Source organism: Bubalus kerabau, chromosome 9, assembly GCF_029407905.1.
Source record: "Bubalus kerabau isolate K-KA32 ecotype Philippines breed swamp buffalo chromosome 9, PCC_UOA_SB_1v2, whole genome shotgun sequence".
NCBI lineage: Eukaryota > Metazoa > Chordata > Mammalia > Artiodactyla > Bovidae > Bubalus > Bubalus kerabau.
Genome location: NC_073632.1, coordinates 70241462 through 70266165, shown reverse-complemented (window position 1 = coordinate 70266165; position 24704 = coordinate 70241462). Strand labels below are relative to the sequence as shown.

Below are 24704 nucleotides of genomic sequence, written 5' to 3'. Positions count from 1 at the left end.
TAAAATAGGCCTAATGAGTTTTGCAGTTCTAATCCTGTGGGACTGGCTTCCAAGGACAGCAGATGGGTCCTTTCTCATAGTCATGTGTCTGGACTTGGGCTTAGCTGGTCTCTCCAGCTCTGTAATTATATTTGTGTTCATATGTTTTCTTCTTTCCCGGCTGGAATGCTACTCTACTCAGAGACTCTCTCTTCCTCTTTCCCATTCTCTCACTTCAAATTCTCTAATGTGGAAAAAAGGGAGCCATCACTTGACCCCCACCTCACGTACTGTAACATGCAATGAACTCTTTATTATACCCACCTTTCATAAGAGTGTTAGAACATGATACCCTGTTAGGGCCTCTGCTAAAACAACTTACACCCCCATAAAATATGTAAAAACTTTAAATATTTGGTCTTTAATGAACACATATTACATTTTTAACCAACCAGATGTTCAAAGCAGCCGGGAGACTTAAAGAGATACCTGCTGTTACTGAGGAGCCACCAGCTTTCATTTTTGAGAACTCACAGGAGGAGGAAATAAATATTGTAGTTAGGAGAATTTTATTCCTGGTATGCTTCCTGATAAAAATCTGGGTTGAGAGACTATGGGTTCAACCCCTAGTTGGGGAACTAAGGTCCTGCGTGCAGTGTGGCAAAAAAAGAAAAAAAAACCTGGGGTGATTTCTGTGGTCAAATAAACATTTACTTAGCTACCAGAGCCTCTTTATTATACTCATTCTTTATACATTTTTTTCTGTGAAACTGACTTTCATTGTTTGGACTCTTCAGAGTGCCCATGCCTTCCTCAGTGTCACATGTAGTAATCCTATTTAAAACACAAACAAAACAACTTTGTCCCAAACCTTCCTCTTTCTTTCTGAAGGTATTAAACACTAACAGTTTAGATGTGGTCATTCTCCACAATCCTTTCAACTCCTCTCTTAGATACTGAGCCCATCAGAGAAATTAGAAATGAAAGAGGATTATTAAATTATCTAACCACTTCTTCTCTGAAATCATGGTTCTATTTACATCTAATTATTTCTTCGCATATTTTAATGTTCATCTTCTCAGAAACTCATTTTTTAAAACTGCAGCCCACTGTTCTAATTTATTAAACTTGTTTTCCTGAATTCAGAAGTCCATCCAGCTTCAATCTGTAAATTTAATTAACACTCAGTCTTCCTATAAGTAATCAAAAAACTGAATACTGTCAGCTCAACAGGAGTGTTTCATAACTAATTTCAAAAACCATCCTAACATTATAGTACGCAGCTAAAATAAATTTAAATTATACTTTCCAAGGTGTCTTGAACAAAAATACTATTAAATCCATTATTATGGCTGACATAGCCTGCAGAATATTTTTTTATTTAACATGCTTATTATAATGTCAAAAGAGATAATAGTGCTGAAGTACCTTCTCTGCCAGTCTCATGGCTTGAATTTGAATATCTGGTCTTGAATGGTCATTGTTGTTTTCCAATAGAGAATCCACAGAAAGCTGGAAGTCAGCTACCTCTCTAAAGACAGACGTGAAATAGGAAAAGACTGTTACCTTAAAAATGTTACCAGAGGGAAAACAACAAAAAAAGACTAATCACTTTGGGTTCTCTACACTGACATAATCTTATCAGAAGAAACAAAGCAATTAGAAGTATCATCACTATGTACTGATTGAGTACTTGATCTTATAAAATTCTTCCTCTTCCATTACCCAGCTGTAGCCTTATGGTATCTCTGTAAGAGACACACAGCAACCACCTTATTTGACAAATGTGAAAAATGTCGTCTGGCAAGTTCATTGTCTCCCCTAAAAGTCTACTGCAACTAATAAACAGTCAGAAAAAAGCTCAAGTCTCTTGACTTCTACAAATCTTCCTCCACTATTTCAAATACTTCCTTCTTTCAAGCCTCTTCATTGACCTTCAGACGACCAAAGCAAAATTTTTAAAAACTGGTGAAATCTGATTTTTAACATGCTGCTGCTGCTGCTGCTGCTGCTAAGTCGCTTCAGTCGTGTCCGACTCTGTGAGACCCCATAGACAGCAGCCCACCAGGCTCCCCCATCCCTGGGATTCTCCAGGCAAGAACACTGGAGTGGGTTGCCATTTCCTTCTCCAATGCATGAAAGTGAAAAGTGAAAGTGAAGTCGCTCAGTCATGTCCGACTCTTAGCGACCCCATGGACTGCAGCCTACCAGGCTTCTCCATCTATGGGATTTTCCAGGCAAGAGTACTGGAGTGGGGTGCCATTGTATTATTCTTAACCCTCAGTAGTTCTTTAAAGAGACAGACACTGCCCTTCTTTTCATTGGGTTGATGATGAAACAATGCAAAAACAAAGAAACCAAAAAAGAAACTAGGCAAGGGATTAGTGAAAACAATCATTTGCTTCAAAGAGCAGTTATCTCTAAGGAAGGATGGTATACAGGTGGCTTCAACAGTAACCAATGTTTGATTTGTAGAAAACAAAATTTGGAAAAAATTAAGACCTAACATGTTAGAAAGTGAGCATGAGTGTACATTATTCTCTATAAATTTTCTATAGTTTGAAATTGTTCAAGGTATAAAAATAATATACAAACATCCACATAATTACCAACACTGAATGTTTAATAATGAAGTAGAGAATGAGACTCTCTGGGCAGAATAGGTGGGCTGAACCACTGTCTGTCTAGCCCATTTCTAGCCCCCTCACCTGCTCTTGGACTTCCCTGGTGGCTCAGCTGGTCAAGAATCCGCTTGCAATGTGGGAGACCTGGGTTCAATCCCTGGGTTGGGAAGATCCCCTGGAGAAGGGAATGGCTACCCACTCCAGTATTCTGGCCTGGAGAATTCCATGGACTGTGTAGTCCATGAGGTCACAAAGAGTTGGACATGACTGAGCGACTTTCACTTCACTTCAACACAAAACACAGGAGCACAAATAACTTCCTTATCATTCTTGAAATCCAGGCATATGTCTAAAAAATTGTGTAACTTCTGATCACATTAAGGAATCTAGTCAATAATAACCACTAAGAATTTTCCTGAGCCTTGAGCAGTGACCAAGGTGGCAGAATAAAAAGACCCTGAGCTAACCTCCTTCTGCATGCACATGAAAACTGCACTATTTAACAGAGCAACTATCCACTGAAGTCACTGGATGACTAGGAGAAAAAACCTGGCGGCTCAGACAGTGAAGAATCCGCCTGCAATCCAGGAGATCCAAGTACGATCTCTAGGTTGGGAAGATCCCCTGGAGAAGGAAATGGCTACCCACTCCAGAATTCATGCTGGGAGAATTCCACGGACAGAGGAGCGTGGTGGGCTACAGTCCATGGGGTCACAAAAGAGTTGGACACAACTGAGTGACTAAGTATAGCAGCACAACTTGGGACAGAGACACTGACAGCAGTCAATTTAGGGAGCTCATTCATGAGGATACTGGTGCTAGTAAATACCATCTTGAAATTCTCCTTCGAGCTTATTAGTGCTGGGTTCCAGCTTCAGGTACCAGCCAGTCTCATCAGTTCGGGGGTATTCCAGGCCAGGTACATGGCCCCACCCAACAATGGGCTGACAATAGCCAAGGGATCCCCAGGCTGCCACAAGTGGTCCTAGGGACCCTCCTTCCTCACTGGGGTGGGCATCTGCCCTGGGATTCCTGGGCCCTGCAGCAAAAGATATGGCTCAGCCTACCAGTGGGCCAGCCCACTAGGACACAGCCTTACTCAACATAAGGCTGACACCACCTCCAGGATATCCCGGGCACCTCAGCCAGCTGGGTCAGGACATGGCCACACTCACCAGTGGGCGATCACCAGCCTTGGGTCACTTTGACCCTGCCCTCCAGGAGGCCATCACCAGCCCCAGGACTACTCAAGGCCGTGGCCCTGTTCATGAGCAGGCTAACACTGGCTCTGGGACTGTGGGCCCTGAAGCTAGCCACCCTAGGACTTAGCTCCCTAACAGAGAGGCAGCACTAGTCTCAGGATCCCTGGGGCCCTGTAGCCAGTTGTCTTATAACCCAGCCCTACCCATCTGCTGGCCTGTACCAGGCCCTGGGGTCCCCTGGCCACACAGCCAGCCACCTCAGGACCCAGCCCTGCTGATCAGCTTGTCGGCATCAATAATGGGACACATCAGGCCAAGTACATCTCTTGTACTTGTACACAGCCCCACCCAGCTGAAGGTCAGGTATCTCAAGACCTCCCGAGTCCCAAGCTTCCCTGGGACTTGGTCCTGCCCACCAGAGGGCCCAGGACCAACCCCCACCCTGGCTCCCCATCCCCCCATTGCTGGCACTACTCCTGGACCCTTAGGCTTACATTAGACCCAGTACCACCTACCAGTGGGCTGACAGACTGGGACCACTAGAGGGGCCTTGCAGCTACAGACTCCAGGACCTGGCTCTGCCACCAATAGGCCAACACTAGCCCTTGGACCCTCTGGGGCTCTGTAGTCAATTGACTTCAACCAACCATGGATCATGAAGTACCACAGTTCATGCTAGCTGAAAAAAAAATCCACATATAGCTGCACCCATGCAATTCAAACCCACGCTGTTCAAGGGTCAACTATATAATTCAGAGATTTAGACTACCTGAACAAATAGATTCATATCACATTAAATAAACCACATCAACAAAAATAATATGTCTTAATTTTCCTGGCATGTTATAGCACTTTAGAATCAAATTAGAAATACAGAACAGTTAGGCTTTGTTTCAGTACTCTAAAGGATAACTGGGGTTATGAAGACAAAGCAGTAGCAATTCCTTTAAACAAATTCAATATGCAGAATTTTCAACTGGTAGATTAAATAATAAGGAGGACCTCAATTTCTCTATTTTCTATGAAACAAAATCTTAGTTTTTCAGACTGCTAAAGTGGAACTGCCCAAAGGAACTCAAAGCAGGTATAGAAAATCTTATTCAAAAGAGGGGCCAAGACAACAGGCAAGTGAAAAGATGCCCAGCATCACTAATTACTAGGAAAATGTAAATAAAAATGAGGTATCACCTCACATCAGAATAGGTACTGTCAAAAAAGTGAGAAATAACAAGTGCTGACAAGAATGTGGAGAAAAAGGAACACTCATACACTGTTGGTGGGAATGTAGATTGGTGCAGCCACTACGGAGATTCCTCAAAAAGACTAGAGCTACCATATGATCCAGCAACTTCTGGGTATTTATCCAAAGAATATGAAAACACTAATTTGAAAAGATATAAGCACCCATATGGAGAAGGCAATGGCACCCCACTCCGGTACTCTTGCCTGGAAAATCACATGGATGGAGGAGCCTGGTAGGCTGAAGTCCATGGGGTCGCTAAGAGTCGGACACGACTGAGCGACTTCACTTTCACTTTTCACTTTCATGCATTGGAGGAGGAAATGGCAACCCACTCCAGTGTTCTTGCCTGGAGAATCCCAGGGACGGCAGGGCCTGGTGGGCTGCCGTCTATGGGGTCTCACAGAGTCGGACACGACTGAAGCGACTTAGCAGCAGCAAGCACCCATATATTTATTGCAGCATTATTTATAATAGCCAAGGTATAAAACAAGCTAGTGCCCATAAATGAATTGATATAGAAGATGTACACACACACACACGAACAATGGAATGCTCCTCAGTCATAGAAAAAGACGAGATCTTGCCATTTGGGACAATGTGGATGGACCTTGAGGATATTACGCTCAAGGAAGTAAGTCCGACCAAGAAAGAAAAATACCGTATGATTCTGCTCACATGTGGAGTATAAAGAACAAAAAATAGCCTGTTACAAAGTGAACAAATCAAATCAAACATGCAGATACAGAGTTCTAGTTACTAGAGGGGAAGGGGTGGTGGGGAGAAGTAAATGGGTAAAGGGGATCAGCATATAATGACAGATGGAACACTAAATTTTTGGTAGTGACAGAGCATGCTATATTGTATACAGAATATTGTCCATGTGAAATATATATAATGTTACCTCATTTAAAAAAAAAAAAAACAAGAAACAAAAGATGGGTCAAGACAGTTCAGCTTACTAAAGGTCTTTGAAACATAAAATAAAAACTGAGGCATTTCCATTATCATGCAAAATGCCCTTTACAGATTCATAAAGTAGGTAACTGTTTGCAACACTGAATCAGTTTACATACAAAGCCCATCTTTTGGTCAGTGGTCTCCTCTATTCTTAGAACTCAATACAGATGAAGTTGTAACAGGCTATTTTAAAAACGCTCTTTTATAAGACCACATGTAGCCTTTCTCTTTCTTTTCCACTTATCCATTTGTCCTATTCTGGGAAAAAACATTCATTCTCCTTTGTCTTCAAATCCTAACAAAGTTAAGGGGACAAAATATTTAAGGACATGATAGAATAGTAATAATGGTATTATATCGTAACAGTATAATGATAATTTAAGCTTAAAGCATTACGCCTACTATGTAGCTAATTTCTTGTCATTATTAATTAACTGAGAGAGTATTTTATTCAAGTATTGAAATTTTCTAGTCAACTGGGAGCCTGGTGGGCTGCTGTCTATGGGGTTGCACAGAGTTGGACAGGACTGAAGCCACTTAGCAGGAGCAGTCAACTGGTAAACAAGTATCAATGAGAATGACCAAACTCACAAAACAGCTCTCTCTGAATTCAAGTAGCAACTATATAGATTATATGTAGCCCTAACCAGTAGTTCTCTATCACTGCTGCTGCTGCTGCTAAGTCACTTCAGTCGTGTCCGACTCTGTGTGACCCCATAGACAGCAGCCCACCAGGCTCCCCCGTCCCTGGGATTCTCCAGGCAAGAACACTGGAGTGGGTTGCCATTTCCTTCTCCAATGCATGAAAGTGAAAAGTGAAAGCAAAGTCACTCAGTCGTATCCAACTCTTCGCGACCCCATGGACTGTAGCCTATCAGGCTCCTCTGTCCATGGGATTTTCAGGCAAGAGTACTGGAGTGGGATGCCATTGCCTTCTCTATCACTGGGGGGTCCTCAAATGGAAACAAGCAAAAAAACTGAAACCAAACAAAACCACTAAAAATCCAGCAGTCAACATGGCAAAATAGTATTCAGGCATTATAGGTGTTTAATCTCTAAGATCTCTTCAAAAACTCTGATTTTCTAACTAGAATCATAGTTCTTTTATTTGCTGTTACAGAATTAACTCAAACCTTATTCCAAATTTCTCAAAAACTGCCATATAGTTATTACACTAGACATCAAAACAACATGAGAATATTAATATAATCTGCCATGTCAGAGTATTAAAGTATAGAATTTTATTATTTAAAGCCATGGGAATAACACATTAAATCATGTATTAAGGATAATTTCTTTTGTAAACTGGAGAGTAACTGCATTTTTTGGTTAACTGACAAAATCAATCACATTCTAGATCATTACAAATATATTATACTCAACTCTTTTCTGGAAATCGGAACTGCAGATATTGACTTGATCAAGTTTTCTGGTGGAAGATCCAACACTCTGGAAAGCTAGAAATCAAACAAAAGAATAAAACAGAGCAAGATTGTTAATATATTTGTTCCAGATTAACAGAATGCTACTCAACAATTAAAAAAAAGGCTGAACCACAACACAAATGAGCTTCAAATGTACTTTGTTTTGTGACAAGTGCCAGAACTCAAAAGACTGTATAATGCACAATTCAACTTATTAGACATTCTGGAAAGCCCAAAACTCTAAGATTGAAGATTAGATCAGTGGTTGCCAGGAGTTGAGGACGAGAAGAGGGTTTGACCATATATTGGCAAATAGAACTGTTTACTAAAAAGGATGAATTTCATATTTGTAAATTTAAAAAACTTTTCTTCAAAGAGTAGGGATAAAGCACTGAGGACCAAAGATAATTTGCTTTTTATTCATTCATAGAGTCTTTTTGTGCTAGACACTGTTTTAGGAGTTATGAATACAGCCGTGACTAAAGGACAAAAATCTCACGCTACTTAAACAAGCAAACAAATAAATAATGGGGGGGGGGGAACCTGACCCCCAGGCTCTACCAAGTTTACTCCCTTGCATTTTTGAAAAGCTCACTGACTGACTATAACACAGTCACAGTTATGAACTATTGCCCTCATCAGAAACTCCAAGTTTGTCGGAGGAGACATTCCTACATATTGAATGATTCTCACATGATAGAGATTTCTTACACGCCTAGTTTTTCTCCCAAATAATCCCATGGATCACTATTGTAGACTTCATGAGTGATGAAACTGAAGTTCAGAGAATTTATGTAATTTGCTTAAGCAGAAAAGCAGAGATGTGAACACAAGCTATCTTATAAGCAGAACCTACATTTAATCTCTATGTCATATCTATATCCTTTCAAAGAGAAATGCATGAAAACAAAACAGTGAAACAGCAGTACAGTCATATGAATTTAAAACTGTCTTCACCTTTCTCCCCTAATTCCTCAATCTTTATGCAGCCTCTGCAATGGTCAAGTCATAGCTGGTGAGAGAAGGGAAAGGGAGCAATGGGGTGAATAAAAAAAGAATGTTGGAAGAGATTAAGAAGCAATCTTAATCCTCTTCAGAGGTGTTTCTAAGTGTTCAGAAGGAGAGGAATAAAACTAAAGCCACTACCCCCATTATGAGTAATAATATCTATCCTCCTAATATCAAAAGAAATTGGTAAATTTCATAAACCTAAAAAAAGGTTAAAACTTGCAGACCTGGAGCTATCATTTATGTTTAGGATTCTCTGTAGTTATGCTTTGATCTAGCATATGCTGATTCTTTAAGTTTAAATCTCAGAGTGCCGTCTTTTTAAATTCTAGCCTTTAGGAATTGAATTACTGTATACTTTACAAAAAAGGCTTTTTTTCCTTAAGACACTTGCCCAGAAGTGGATAAATAGTTCCAAAGCATTTACCAAATAAAGACTGTAATAGTTCATGTTTATATTGCAAAATGTTCCTGCCAGCACAGCTACATCAATAATAAAGGGTCCACTTTTACTATCTATGAGTCCTTGAGAAAGTCATTTTACATCAATGAGCTTAAGTTTTCCTATCTGAAAAGCGGGGATAACAAATCTATTAATAATAAACTAGGGCTCTTGTGAAGACTAACAAAATTGTGTCACACAACAAGCATGTAATAAGTATTATTTCCTTCTTCCTTTAAAGGGTTTTATTTTGGCCATGTCTTTCAAACTTACCCATAGCAATAAGATCTTCTGTCTATTCTTCTATTATATTTTTGCCTATTTTAAATATATCTAAACGCTGCTGAAAAATAAAAGACTGTCACTCACCATGCAGTTATAAACAAATTAACTCATTAGCCACTGTAGTTGCTGACCAATAATACACCCGACAAAAAAAATGAGGCACTCTGTGCTTTGGAAAATCAGGCCCCTTAGAAAGGTCTATGTACATCTCAGCAAGAATTTTAATAACCCTGATTCTTGAACCTTCCCATATCTGAAGCAGCACTGAAATAATTAACTGAGACATTTGTTCCTTGTGATTAGCTGTAATCTCTGAGATGTAAGCTTGACTGTACGCATTCCCTAGCCAACAGCCACGATTCAACTGGCTTCTCTTGCTACCTCTTTAGAGCAATTCACTCAGAGCTTCGAAGTGGCGGTCTCCCAGTCATCAATAGGGTCCCTGAGTAACCCACTCCAGTGTTCTTGCCTGGAGAATCCCATGGATGGGGAAGCCTGGTGGGCTGCCGTTTATGGGGTCACACCAAGTCGGATACGACTGAAGTGACTTAGCAGTAGCAGCAGCAAGGTCCCTGAATAAAACTGAAACTCACACAATGGAATACTACTCAGCCATAAAAAGCATAAAGCCATCTGCAGCAACATGGATGCAACCAGAATGTATCATAATAAGTTAAGTAAGCCAAAGAGAAAGACAAATAACATATGATATCACTTATATGTGGAATCTCCAGGAGATGGTGAAGGACAGGGAAACCTGGCACGCTGCAGTCCATGGGGTTGCATAGTCGGACACAACTGAGCGAACGAACAACAAATATGTGGAATCTAAAAATATGACACAAATGAACTTATCTACAAGAAGAAAGAGACTCATGGACAAACAGAACAGACTTGTGAAGGAGAGGTGGAGTGGGAGGCTGGAGTTAGTAGATGGAAGCTATTATATATGGAATGGATAAATAACATCTTACTGTACAGCATAGAGAACTATTGACATAGTATCCTATGATAAACCATCATGGAAAATAAGAGAATGTATATATATGTATGTGTAACTGAATTACTTTGATGTATAGCAGAAATTAAACACTGTAAATCAACTGTACTTCAATAACACTATAAAAAAAACATGGTAAATTTGGTTATGTGTTGTTGTTCAGTTGCTCAGTCGTGTCCGACTCTGCGACCCCACTGAACTGCAGCACACTGTGCTTTCCTGTCTGTCACTATCTCCCGGAGTTTGCTCAAACTCATGTCCATGGAGTCAGTGATGCCATCCAACTATGTGTATTTGTCCGCTATGTGTATTTTCCCACAATTAAAACCCAAAAGACAGACTTGGGGATTAAGTAATAGAAAGAAGTCTTCTTTAATCATCTCCCATTTCCTACCCATTAACAAATTAAAATGAAAAGGAAGGAAGAAAGAAAAGGAGAAGGAGGGAAGGTTAGAGGTTGGTTGGTTCTCCATCAACAAATATATGTGATAGGCACAGCTCAAAGTTATAAACTTTAAGAATGGAATCCAAGGAAAGATACAGCAGATTCTGAGAAGAAATGGAGCAGCCCTGTTTGGCAAGGCTCCTAAACTGAATTAACAATCTCATTAATACACCAAATCTGGAGAGAAAACATTGAATTCCGCGCCCCCCCCCTCCCCCGGCCCATCTATGACTGATAGATGCTAGCTACAGAACTGCAGGCAAGAACGGGTAAAACAGAGAAGTGATTTAGGGCACTTTCCAGCAGAAGTGGAGATTCTAGGGCTAGAATCTGAGGGCTTCCACAATGAAAACACAATATACGCCCCAATCACAGGGAGTAAATCCTGATATTGTGTTGCATGGGCAAGAGTCATAGGAGAAATTTTTATAGGAAGACGGAAAAATGTCAGAACTAGCAGCAAAAATATGCCAAGTCAGAGTTCAGGAGTAATGTGTACAGGTCACCACGACCTCCTGGAGAGACAGAAGAGGAGTAGAAAGCTGCAGAGTGTATATTTTGTAACCACAAAAGTGAGCTGAGCCAAGAATAATGCTGATATGGAGAGTAAGGAAGTTGCCCACACAATGAGGAAGCAAATATGAAGTCTGGGCAGAGCTGTCAAGCACTAGTAAGATGAAAAAGAACTGGCATGAAAAAGACAAACTGAAAGAGAGCTCGATAAGGAGAGAGCAGGGGCAGGGACTGAAAGAAAAAAAAAAGAATGAAAGGAATGTGGCATACAAGAGATCAAAGAACTCTAGAAGAAAAATACAATTTAATACAAAGACATTCTTTACAAGGGCTTCAAGATGTCTGAATATAATAACAAGAACTAAACAACTGAAACAGAGTGAAATAAAAAGGGAGTCTGATGATCAAACATTATAGAACTAATAATTAAATACAAAGGAAGAGTGTAGTCAGAACTGAAAATAGAACATAAAAGGGCTAAGATAATCAGAGAATATACATTTAAAAAAAACATAAAGCAATCAGACAAAGATAATTAAAACTGGGTACAAGATAACTCAACCTTAGGGTAACTTGTGTCCCTAAAATAATAGATAGCCAATGGAAATTTGCTGTAGGACTTAGGGAACTCAAACTAGGACTCTGTAACAACTTAGAGGGGTGGGAAAGAGTAGGAGGTGGGAGGGAGGTTAAAGAGGGAGGGGACATTTGTCACCTATGGCTAATTCATGTTGATGTATGGCAGAAATCAAATCAATACTGTAAAGCAATCATCCTTCAATTCAAAATTAAAAAAGACACCAGCAGCAAAGAAGCAAGTGAACAGGAAGGAGAGGTACACTGGCTCTCCAGCTGCAGTAAGTCTAGAGAGACAAAGTACAAACCCACGCTCTAGTGTGCCAAGAAGAGATGCAAAAGATTCTCAAACAGAATGGAGCAGCCTTATTTAGCAGGGCTCCTACCTTAGTCTCATTTACCAGCAGTCATAGAAATGAATGAACAAAACCTAAGAAAAATAGAAAGTACTCATAGATATATATCGTGGCTCCCCCAGAAACGGGGCCTGGGAAAAGGACTGCGTGCAGGCAGTTTATCTGGGAAGTGACTCCTGAGGGCAGAAGTGATATGTGGGGGAGAGTGAGAGAAGAGAAGAAGTAAATATAAGATAGTGCTATCAAGGTCACTGATGCAGGCAAGAGCAGCTTAATTTCTATTTTACTTTTGTATACAATGTATACTGAAAGTGTCTATCCAAAAGTAGGGAGCAGGAGCCTCCATCCCTCAGTGATTGAGTGGGAGGTCCTTGAGAGTGTTAACACCACTCCACCCAAGCTGAGTCTGTGTTGGTAGCAGGCTTTTTGACAGGATGAAGTGCTGTCGATGGTAAGTACATGGAAGCACATGTTAAACTGTTCACATCAGTAGCAGCTAGAATCAGGTGTGACCTAGGTAACAGGGCATAACTGTCAATAAAAGGGACAGCATCCCTGAAATAAAGAACTAAATCTAAATTGTGGTGTATTACTGCCATGGCACACCACTCACCAGTAAAATGAAAGAACTTGATCTCTGTGCACCATTATGGAGAAATCTTTTAATATTTGAAGCAAAGAAACAACAACAAAAAAACACCCCAACATGCAGAAGGATAACTAAGTTTGATTACTGCCTATATAAAATTTAATAACTTGCAAAAGAATACTATATAGGAGTACTTTCGTAGGTAGTAAGTCACATGCACAGATATGATAAACACAAAACCTCATATGTGAAGAGAGTTTGCAACCAAGGATGGATCCCCAGGGGATTTTAATAGTATTTGTAATAGTTTATTTCTCAGGTTGGGTGATGGGTACATGGGTATTAATAGTATTCTCCATGATTAAAGACTGTCTTAAAAGGAAAAAAAGAGACAAACAAATGGAATCTACAGATCAAAATAAATGACTACATCAGAAAAACGCAATACAGAAAATGACCCATCCTAGTCAAGTCACAAAATTTCAAAAATAAAGCACCCAATCAAGAAGACTCCACAGATGAAATAAATGTATTTTACTTTGTCACCATGCTAACTATTCACAAAGATCACATTCTGGTTAAAGCAAATAATTCAGAATTTATATAGGGCGAGTTTCATCTACTGGAGAAGCTACAAAATGATACACTTGTTTCATCTGCTCAGTTGGTTTGTAAATTGAATTAGTTGCCAATATATGAAAATCAGAAAAATTCAAAATAACATTAGATTATTGTATGGTGTTTGCATCTGTGGTATCAGACTTCGGAAAATCAAAATCAGAACTAAACAATCTGGTGTTATTGCTTTATTTCTAAAATGAAGATTTTTAATATTATTCCTAAATCTACTCTTTTCATAGTTTTTTTAAACATGCTAATTTTCCACTGATTAATCCTCCTTTTGATATGCCTAGGATTTTTTTTATCTGAAAAGTCATAATTTCTTTTTAAAAAAAGTTAAAAAAATAATGCCCTTCTTGAAAAATCTACTCAAAGAAAGGCAGCCAATTAAGCCATGTATCAGGAAGATTGGTCATATACCAGGTAAGCATTGTATTTAATTAAAAATAGAATAGAAGTATGCAGATATCATTAATAAGTGTTACTAACTTTGACAAAGTTACTGAAAAGGTAGAGGAAAGTTACACCAGCCTTAAGAGTGTCATGTATACTGCCTAAATCTGAAACATCACGATTTTAAGAAATTAACATTCAATGTTATATTAGTTTCAGGTGTACAACACAGTGATGCATGAAATGACAGCCAAAATAAGTGCAGCTACCATCTATCACCATACAAAGTTGCTACAATATTACTGACTATATTCCTTTATGCATACATTGTGTCTGGTGACTTAATTATTTTATAGCTGGAAGCTTGTACATCTTAATTCCGTTTACCGCTTTTGTCTGATTCCCCCAGCCCTCCCCTTTGGTAATCACCAGTTCTCTGTAGAGATGAGTCTCTGAAACATTAAGATTAAAAAAAAAATAACGCTCCAAATTGTGATGTTGTTCATGATCTCTTAACTGCTCATTAGAAAATGAGGGTTCATTTAGAAAAATATATCAATAATTCTTTGAAATGTACTTTTGTTGCTACTGTTAAATTCAGGCTAAACTGTGTTTAACACTTTTTACTTAAAACTACATTTAGGTTACGAATATATGAGGAATCATGATAGTATACTTTTAGCAGTCGGACATTATTCATTGTAAAGCTTAAAAAAAAAAAAAACTGGTTACAATACAGCCCAATTTTTATAAAAAGCCTATCTATCCTTTTTTCCACCTGTATACCTGCAAAGAAATGTATCTAATATAAAGGTCAACACTAGTGATAACTACTTATGGGGGAGATTTTTAAAAATATTCTTGGTACCTTTTTTATTGTAATTCTTTACAATAAGCAGGTATTACTTTTGCAAAAATGAGAAAGGTTTTTTCCTTTATGCACAACTTTATAAAAGTATCTGCTGTTAAGGAATTCCTGTTGAAAATTAAGCAGTATGGTTCAGATACACAGTTTTCTAGTTACCTAACTTCATGTAGGGTTGTTGCACCGCACCCTGCAGGCCCGAAAGCCTTGTTGATGCCCAGCCTGGAGACCAAAGAAAGGGACCAGGAGACAGTGACAGACACTAATGATTTATCAGATAGAAAAATCTTACGTGTCTGAAGCCTGCTGCTGCTAAGTCGCTTCAGTCATGTCCGACTCTGTGCAACCCCATAGACAGCAGCCCACCAGGCTCCCCCGTCCCTGGGATTCTCCAGGCAAGAGTACTGGACTGGGGTGCCGTTGCCTTCTCCCGTCTGAAGCCTAGGACCTGGAAAACATCCCACCCTGTAGAGCAGACAAGACACAGCAGCCATTTTTGCTACTTGGGGGAAGAAGGAGCTACCATTTATAGGCGGAACTGCCATCAGGTTGGCTCACCAGTTACCAGAAAAACCAGCAGCTGAGGGAGGGTTCAAGAAAGAAGGCAGTAACTGAGTAAGCTCTAAAATTAAGAGGATTGGATAGTCATGTGAGTGAATCAGGGCCTGGTCAGCAGAGAATAGAGAGAGCAAGGGAACAGCCATCTTGAATGGCCTGACCAAACAGGTGCTAGAGTTTTTACCTAGGCTAGTGGATAATAATTAGGTCCCCAACTCCAGCCTCTGGGGGTAGTGGTGTAGAAAGGTGGTTCAAAATACCACATCCTCAAAACTCTAAGATAATAATGACTAATGAGTACTGCATTTATACAATATATAAAACACAATCCTGAGCACTCTATTAATTCATTGAATCTTAATGCCAAGTCTATAAGGGAGCTAAATAATTTTCCATTTTACAAATGAAGTACAGTGAACTTACCTACTTATCAGAGAAGCTGGATTTAAACCTGTATCTTCTGTTCTTAATCACTATACCAGGGGTTCCCACATTTTGCTGCCCATGGGAATGACCCAGGGATCTTTAGAAAACACTGGTGTCTGGCTCCCACATGCAAATATTCTAATTAATACAGGGTGTGACCTGAGCAACAGATGTTAAAAAGCTCTTGGGATTGATTCTAACATGAGGTAAAACATGGGGACCACTGTACCATACCTTTCCGCTGCTGGTCGTCTTTAGCTAGCTGCTATCAAGCCTGAGTGAATATCAGAATCACCTGATAAGGTTTAGAACTTCAAGGCCCCTAGCTCATCACAGCCCAAGGGACCTGGGCTTAGGTATTGTTTATCATGCTTCTCAGGTGATTCTCGTCTCAAGTAGACAAAGCTAGAGACAAATTGCATAGGGAGAAACCAGCTGCCTCCCATGTTAACAATCAGTGCCCAATTGAGGGAGGGTTTTTAATTAATTCGAGGAGTATAATTCAAATGGATGGGGCACACACACAAAAATAAGAAAACATTAAGAACCACTGTCAAATATTGGAGAGCATGGTTTTTCATTTCCTTACAGTCTCATAGGTTCCAAATTGTTCTGGAAATAATAGGACTTTCTTCAACTGTCTCTGAGATTGAAATTAGTGTTTTCTCTGATGAGAAAGTGACCTAAGAGTTTCTTTGGCTACAGATTTCTTTTTTATTTCCCTTTAGGTAAAAGTGTTCTCCTGGGTTTCATCTGGGGCTACCACAGATACAACAAGGGCATTTTGCTAGCTATCCACTTGAAGCCTCATAATAGTGAAAGAAAATTTTTTTAAAGAATATGTCAGAAGTTTATTTAGTTGAAAATAAAACACTAAAAGAAGACTAAGGCTCAAAAATTTAAACCTGAAGACAGAGGAATAAAATCCACAAAACATTAGGCACAGTCCTTGAAAAATAAACTAAATAACTTAAAACTGAGCAAAGAGGAAACCTGAGGTTGAAAGCAGAACCATGTCTAAAAGGGAGAATCAAAGTGAAAATTCACATATGCCAGATCTGGTTTGGGAACCTATCACCAGAGATTCTCATGAATAACACAATAATAACACCTACTGAATGCTGACAATGTGCCAGGTACAATTCTAAGCCTTGGATTTGGCAACCTAAAGTCAAAGATTCTAATGTAACAGAACCTGGCTCCCAGGATACCTGGCATGAAAAAGACAATAATTAATCAGCTTGAGGGCAGTTCTCAACAATTTGTTTCCCTTACACACAGGCACACATAAGTCCCACATTTGGTAGTCAGGAACTGAACACAGAGTCAAAAAAATATACTATCAGTGTGGCTAGTCTACACAGACTTGAAATTCAGTTAGGAGTTTAACTTGCCAGGTTCCAGATCAAAATCTCCAATAGCCACATAAAAAATCCTAACTTAGCTGATGAAAAAAAGATCCTTATGCTTTAGCAACCAAACATATATGTGGCAGAACTAATACCTTATGAAAATTAGTTCTATATTTTTACCCAGATAACAGTCTACAAGGCAATGAGTTTCAAAATTCTGGAAAGATGATCAATCTTTGTTCCAGATTCTGAATTACTTAAACTATCACTTATCCTTGGTTATTCCTCATTTCTGAGTCTACTATAACCAGATCCCAGGTCTATGTTTGCCAGCAAGAGCCAGTGCACCAGTATTCCCACGTATGCAGAATTTCTTCAGGTCTGAACTAGTTCAGACTCAAATCGTCAGCAAACAAGGTATCAACTGAAACTTCAGTTCAGTTCAGTTGCTCAGTCGTGTCCGACTCTTTGCGGCCACATGGGCTGCAGCACAGCAGGACTCCCTGGTTCCTGTCCATCAACAACCCCTGGAGTTTACTCAAACTCATGTCCATTGAGTCAGTGATGCCATCCAACCATCTCATTCTCTGTCATCCCCTTCTCCTCGTGCCTTCAATCTTTCTCAGCATCAGGGTCTTTTCAAATGAATCAGCTCTTCACATCAGGTGGCCAAAGTACTGGAGTTTCAGCTTCAGCATCAATCCTTCCAATGAATATTCAGGACTGATTTTCTTTAGGATGGACCAGTTGGATCTCCTTGCTGTCCAAGGGACTCTCAAGAGTCTTCTCCAACACCACAGTTCAAAAGCATTAATTCTTTGGCACTCAGCTTTCTTTATAGTCCAACTCTCACATCCATACATGACTACTGGAAAAACCATAGCCTTGACTAGACGGACCTTTGTTGGCAAAGTAATGTCTCTGCTTTTTAATATGCTGTCTAGGTTGGTCATAACTTTTCTTCCAAGGAGCAAGCATCTTTTAATTTCATAGCTGCAGTCACCATCTGCAGTGATTTTGGAGCCCCCCAAAATAAAGTCTGTCACTGTTTTCATTGCTTCCCCATCTATTTGCCATGAAGTGATGGGACCAGATGCCATGATCTTAGTTCTCTGAATGTTGAGTTTTAGGCCAACTTTTTCACTCTCCTCTTTCACTTTCACCAAGAGGCTCTTTCATTCTTCTTCGCTTTCTGCCATAAGGATGGTGTTATCTGCATATCTGAGGTTACTGATATTTTCTCCCAGCAATCTTGATTTCAGTTTGTGCTTTGTCCAGCCCAGCATTTCTCATGATGTACTCTGCATATAGGGTGACAATATACAGCCTGACGTACTCCCTTCCCGATTTGGAACCAGTCTGTTGTTCCGTGTCCAGTTCTCACTGTTGCTTCCTGACCTGCACAGATTTCTCAGGAGGCAGGTCAGGTGGCCTGGTATTCTCATCTCTTGAAGAATTTTCCACAGTTTGTTGAGATCCACACAGTCAAAGGCTTTGGCATAGTCAAAGGTATGACCTAAATCAAAAAAGAACTTCCCAAGTGATTTGACAGTATGTTACCTGCAGTTATTTATAATTAAAGAAATTTAGCACGGCTCTTACAGAACTTGTGGTTTGAAGCTGAACTGAATGCTGGTGAGCCTGTAAGAACAGGTTGGAAGCAAAGTACACATTTTAGATAATACAGTTGTTGCTGCGGTTCACCCGAATGTGTGCGAGTATCTTCCCAAATTACCAGGCCTAAGCTGCAAAATTTATGTTGGGGAGATACTCCAGCTTAGGACTAGAAGACAACAACTTGGACTGGTTTAACGGCTCCTTGAGGTCATGAGATTTGACAACACAACTCAGCAGTCAGGGAGCCGTGTCTGCTCGTCACTGTCATCAGTGTATCTCCTCTATCAATTTATATATTCAATAGATAATAGTGAGGAGGGGAACTTAAGGCCTTTAAAATGTAACAGTCACATAACAATGAAATGCAGTGAGCCTATACTGGAAAAAAAGGCTGCTGAAAAACATCAACAAAACTGGAATGGATTGTAAATTAAATTTTAGAAAAAGTCTATCAGTGTGATATGAATCTAGTAACTGAACTGTGGTTATCTAAGGTAAGCCTTGTTCTTAGAAGTAAACAGTTGGGTATTAGGAGGTTCAGGAGTTAATTTATGAAACCTACTCTCAAATGATACAACAAAACAGATCATACAGATATAAAGATAATTATGAAGCTAATGTGTAACACATTTATTGGTGAATCTGGAAAAAGGGTGTATGGAGTTCTCTCTACTACTCTTACAACTTTTCTGTAAGTTTGAAATTGCTTCAAAGTTAAAAGGAATTAAAATGAACTAGCTTAATTTATCCTCAGCATCAAAACCTAAAGGAAAAGCAAGTGAGAAAGGGAAACAAATCTATACCGTGTCATTATGTTTCTGAGCCAGACAGAGTGCTGAACATTTTACCAAGGTCATAGTGCAGAATCCAAACAATTTGTGTTTTGAGTCAGTTGGGTTGGTTAGTCACTGAACTCCACAGTTTTGTAGCTCTGTGACTTTATCCTCTCCATCTTCTTGAGTCTAAGTGTCCTCCTCTATGAAGTGGAGATAATGCTGCCAAGAGCATAAGATGAGTGAGATGATTAAATGAGATGCTAATATCAAGTACTGAACACCTCATCTACATACCACTGTGCTGAGGGTTGGGAGACAAATCTCTATGGGACTCTAAGTTTCTCCAAGTCTTATGCAAAACCCAACTAACTGCTGTTTGTCCTGGACTATCTTTTCAAGGATATTTGTATTACAAATAGCTATGTGAGACAAAAATAGTGTTGCACATCAGAATAAAGGGGAAAATGCCTGCTGTCATTACAAAAGTCTCAGGGTCCTCTCCTATATAACACACATCGTCTGACCCTCTGCACAGGGCCCTCTGGGAAGAGTTGGAGCTTGGGGAATCCACATAAGAAAATGTTGATACTCTGGCTACTACTTTTGCTGGGAATAATGAAATAATATAATCCTTTCTCCCAGGGCTCTTATATTTTCTGCCACTGTCCATGAACTGTGGCTGACTAACTTGTAGGGTAAAATCACAAACTCTTCACAGTTTTCAACACTAAGCCCTCTGTGTTAATATTACATTATTAAAGCTTATCAATAGCCCTGTAAAGTTCAGTAAAATGCTGCGTGGTACAAGTAAGATATTCCATATTATCATCATCATCATCATCATCAATCCTTGCAATAAATTAGCAATCAATACCATCATCTGATAGCTGACAGATTAATTAAAAGCTGCCAAGAGTAAATCTGTTACATTAATGAAAGGACTGGAGTTTGATTTCTTTGCACTTTTACCATGTCATCTCACAGTTTTAAAATTATGAACTTATTTGGAGAAGCTGAAAAGTTTATATTACATCCCAACAGGTATTTTTCAGGCACTTTGCTGATCTGGGGAAAGAACAGTGAAGAAAACATGCTCTCTGTCTTCATGATGCTTATAACATACACCAAAACAAGTAAACCATGACAAAATAATTAACTCAAAAGTGTTATGACAGAAGCAGACAAGGGACTGAGACAGAGAACAACTGGAGGACGTATTTATCAAACTACAGGTTGTCAGTTGGGAATAAATGCAGTGAGTTCCAACCAGGATTTCTGCGGGAAAATGAAGCAGTGCAGAATAGAAAAGAATGCACACAGATTACAAACTATTGTTTTGCACAACTTCCATCTAGTATAGGAAGTCATAGTACAAAGTGCATTTCTTCAAGGCACAGGGAATAATCTATGCAATCTGAATGTGATGGCAATGGAAAGAACTTACTAGGTTGGAAAATAAGAAAATTACAGTGTGGCTACAATCCTACAGAAAGAAGGGCTAGAGTGGCACGAATTACTGTTGGAAAGAAAGATGTTAAGGTTCTGACAGTGAGTTTGTGTAGTTTTAAACAGATAAGTGATCTGATTTATGCTCTAGAAGTCACTTTTGTTGCTATAAAGAGAATGGATTGGAGAGAGGGCAAGAATGGAGACAGAAAGACCCATCAGAATGCTGCTGTAAGGAGCTGATGCAGGTGACTACGGTAGTTTGGCTTGGGGTTGGGGGAAAGAAGGAACAGCAGCAATGGGAAAAGAGTGGATGAATTCAAGATATTATTTTGAAAACAGAATCAAAAGAACTTACTGAAGTAAGCATCAGAGGTATACTCTAAAGAATCAGTCATCCCCAAATATTGTGGTTCCATGAGCATGCCATGCTCTCTTATGTGTCTATGGATATGCTCTTCATGAAAAATCCCATCCCCTCTAAGCTCTCACTCTCCTCACTTAGTATACTGCAACTCAACCTCTCCTCAACAGCACCTTTTCCACAAAGCCTTCTCTGACACTAACAGGCTATCTTCTCCATATTCCCTCAGCATTTCACACATGGTTTTAATACAGTGGTTACAGACTGTACTGCAGCAACCTGTTTATATGACTGTTTCTCAAATTACTCTGAAGCCATGCCAGGAAAGAACCCATATTCCATTTACTTTCAGCTTTGGGTCTGAGGTGCTTAAAAACTTTAGGTGCTTAGAAAGTGCTTAGAAAACTTTAGACTCCGAGAACCAGAGAAATGACAACATAAAAAGATCTCAGCTGGGTCGCTAGTGTTGAAGAAGGAAAGATGAGACCATGAACCAGTTAGTAGGAGTGTCCAAGATGACTGGGTAGGAAGACCCTGAACTCACCTCCTCCAATAGGTATAGCAAAATTACAACTATTTACAGATCAACTATTGAAGAGAAAGACCTGAAGACTAGCAAAAAATGTCTTCTTACAGTTAACGATATAAAGAAGGAACCACAACTACAATGGCTAGGAGAGATGGAGAATAGTATAATCAAGACCCATACTCCCAAATGGACAACAAATGGGAGGAAAATTACAAGACCAGAGGTTCTTCCAAAGGAGCAGGGGATCTGAGCCCCACATCAGGCTCCCTAGCCTGGAGGTCTTGCACCAGAAAAACAAGTTCTCAGAACATTTGGCTTTGAATGGTGGAGGGGTTAACTTTCGGGAGAGCCAGAGTCTGTCTGCAGGAAACAGACTCCACTCTTAAAAGGGTGCACACAAAATATCATACACTCTTGAGACCTATGGCAGAAGTAGTACTTCAAAAGGAACAAAAAATAAGTGAGCGAGCCTGCACCAAACTAAATAACTTTTGCACAGCAAAACAAAAAGGTCACCTACTGAATGGGAGAAGACAATTGCAAATGATACACCAGACAAGGGGTTGCTACTGCTGCTAAGTCGCTTCAGTCGTGTCCGACTCTGTGCGACCCCATAGACGGCAGCCCACGAGGCTCCACCATCCCTGGGATTCTCCAGGCAAGAGTATTGGAGTGGGATGCCATTGCCTTCTCCAGACAAGGGATTAGCATCTGAAATATATAAAGAATTCACACAACTCAAAAAAAACCCAGAACACCCCAATTAAAAAATGGGCAGGGGACTCAAACAGACATTTTTCCAAGATATGCAGACGGCCAGTAGGCACATGAAAAGATGCTCAACATAACTAATCATCAGGCACATGCAGATCAAAACCACAATGAGATGTCAATTCACATCTGGCAGAATGGCTATTATCAAAGGACAACAAATAACAAGTGTTAGTGAGGATGTGGAGAAAGGGAACCCTTGTGCATTGATGTTGGGAATGTAAATTGGTGAGGCCACTATGGAAAACAGTATGGAGATTTCTCAAAAAATTGAAACTAGAACTGCCATGCTGCTGCTGCTGCTGCTAAGTCACTTCAGTCGTGTCCAACTCTGTGCGACCCCATAGACGGCAGCCCACCAGGCTCCCCCGTCCCTGGGATTCTCCAGGTAAGAACACTGGAGTGTGTTGCCATTTCCTTCTCCAATGCATGAAAGTGAAAAGTGAAAGTGAAGTCACTCAGTTGTATCCGACTCTTCGCGACCCCATGGACTGCAGCCCACCAGGGTCCTCTGTCCATGGGATTTTCCAGGCGAGAGTACTGGAGTGGGGTGCCATTGCCTTCTCCAAGAACTGCCATACAGTCTATGAATTCCACTTCTAGGTATATATCCAAAGAAAATAAAAACCCTAATTCAAAAAGATATATGCACTCTTATGTTCATTACAGCATTATTTACTATAGCCAAGATATGGAAGTAACGTAAGTGCCCATCAATAAATTTATGGATAAAGAGCATGTGGTATATGTATACCATGGACTATTATCCAGCCGTTAAAAAAAAAAAAAAAGAGTCTTGCCATTTGCGATGACAAGGATGGATTTAGAGGATATTACACTATGTGATATGTCACACAGAGAAAGGCAAATATTGTATGGTTTCACTTTTATGTGGAATCTAAAATGCAAAACAAATGATCAAACATAAGCAAACAGAAACAGTTATAGCTACAGAGAACAAACAACTGGTTGTCGGTGGGGAGGTGCTGAAGAAAAATATCAATAGGTAAGAGTGATTTAAGAAAAAAAATGACTCATTAATCAAAATTTGCTGAATCAATGTGCTCTTTCATGTAACATATTCCTTCATTTCTAAATTAGGTAAGGAACCCCATTCATAAAGGTATGTATTGCACATATTTTTATTTTTATCCTTGTTTCAGATCATCTCTCAATTATCTTGTTTGGGGAAATATACGTTTGCTTAGTCTTAGTTTATGTTGTCACACAACTCTGTTACATTCTGTTTAATGATTGTATTGTGCTCCTCGCCTTCACAAACTAAACAGCACAGTGTATAGGAAGGAGCTGATTTCAAAGTCAGATCTTTGTTCATGAACCAACTCTTGGGTAGGTTATTTAATCTCTCTGAATCTCAATTTGCTCACCTGTATCACAAGGTTAATACTTCTCTATTGTAGGGGTGTCCCAAGGTTTAAATGTGACTGTGAAGTAATTAGCACAAATATACTCAATACATATTAATTCCTGTTTCCCCAACTTGCTTTCTCTGTAAGGAAGGATGCTGCTACTGCTGCTGCTAAGTCGCTTCAGTCATGTCCGACTCTGTGCAACCCCATAGACGGCAGCCCACCAAGCTCCTCTGTCCATGGGATTCTCCAGGCAAGAACACTGGAGTGGGTTGCCATTTCCTCCTCCAATGCATGAAAGTGAAAAGTCAAAGTGAAGTCGCTCAGTCGTCCCCGACTCTTAGTGACCCCATGGACTGCAGCCTACCAGGCTCCTCCATCCATGGGATTTTCCAGGCAAGAGTACTGGAGTGGGGTGTCATTGCCCGAAGGATACAGCCTTTGAAAAATTAAACACAATACGTTTCTGGTAATGGCACTATCTTGACCTCAGGGTGTTTGTGACCAACTCACATACACACAAAAGCTTGGACACTGAGGTCCAAAGCTACTACCCTGGACATAGTTCACATGACTAACATGTTTTTATTATTCATGTTAACATGATTCTCTTATTTCTTTGCTTTCAACAGCATGATTTTACTTTTTTGGAAGAGTAAAAAAAGAATTATTTTTGATGAACTCTAACGTTCCAGTGTTTTATTTCCATCCTTACTACAGAGTTGTTTAAATACTGAAACTGATTCTCCCTAAAACCGAGTTCCTCTGCCAAGTTCACGATTAACCTCTCAATCCACAATGTTATTCCCTTTCTTGTCTAACACCTGATCCCCTCAAGACTGAGGAGGAGCATCAAAGAAAAAGGACTGAAACCAACCAGGACCCTGTGGGTCCCTCTTGGGTATAAAAAACTTTCTACTTCCCTTCAGCCCTCTAGCTCTTCCCTGAGTTCCAAATAGGCAGATTCAAAAAG

The 24704-nt window shown here is 39.8% G+C and overlaps 1 protein-coding gene across 5 annotated transcripts in view; it reads right to left on the bottom strand.

Annotated features, from left to right (window-relative positions):
• RARS2 (arginyl-tRNA synthetase 2, mitochondrial) overlaps positions 1 to 24704 on the bottom strand; it is a 73994-nt gene that overhangs the window by 47656 nt on the left and 1634 nt on the right. Inside the window, exons 2-4 of one of the 5 annotated variants that reach the window (XM_055535534.1) lie at positions 8387 to 8441; positions 7389 to 7462; positions 1408 to 1510 (exon numbers count right to left, since the gene is read on the bottom strand). In XM_055535534.1, the coding sequence (XP_055391509.1) occupies positions 1408 to 1425 (18 nt within the window). In that variant the 5' untranslated portion in view covers positions 1426 to 1510; positions 7389 to 7462; positions 8387 to 8441. Of the gene's footprint in view, positions 1 to 1407; positions 1511 to 7388; positions 7463 to 8386; positions 8442 to 14814; positions 15039 to 15503; positions 15662 to 15740; positions 15775 to 24704 lie in introns of those variants that run through there. The other 4 variants (XM_055535536.1, XM_055535535.1, XM_055535533.1 and 1 more) reach the window with 4 other exon arrangements.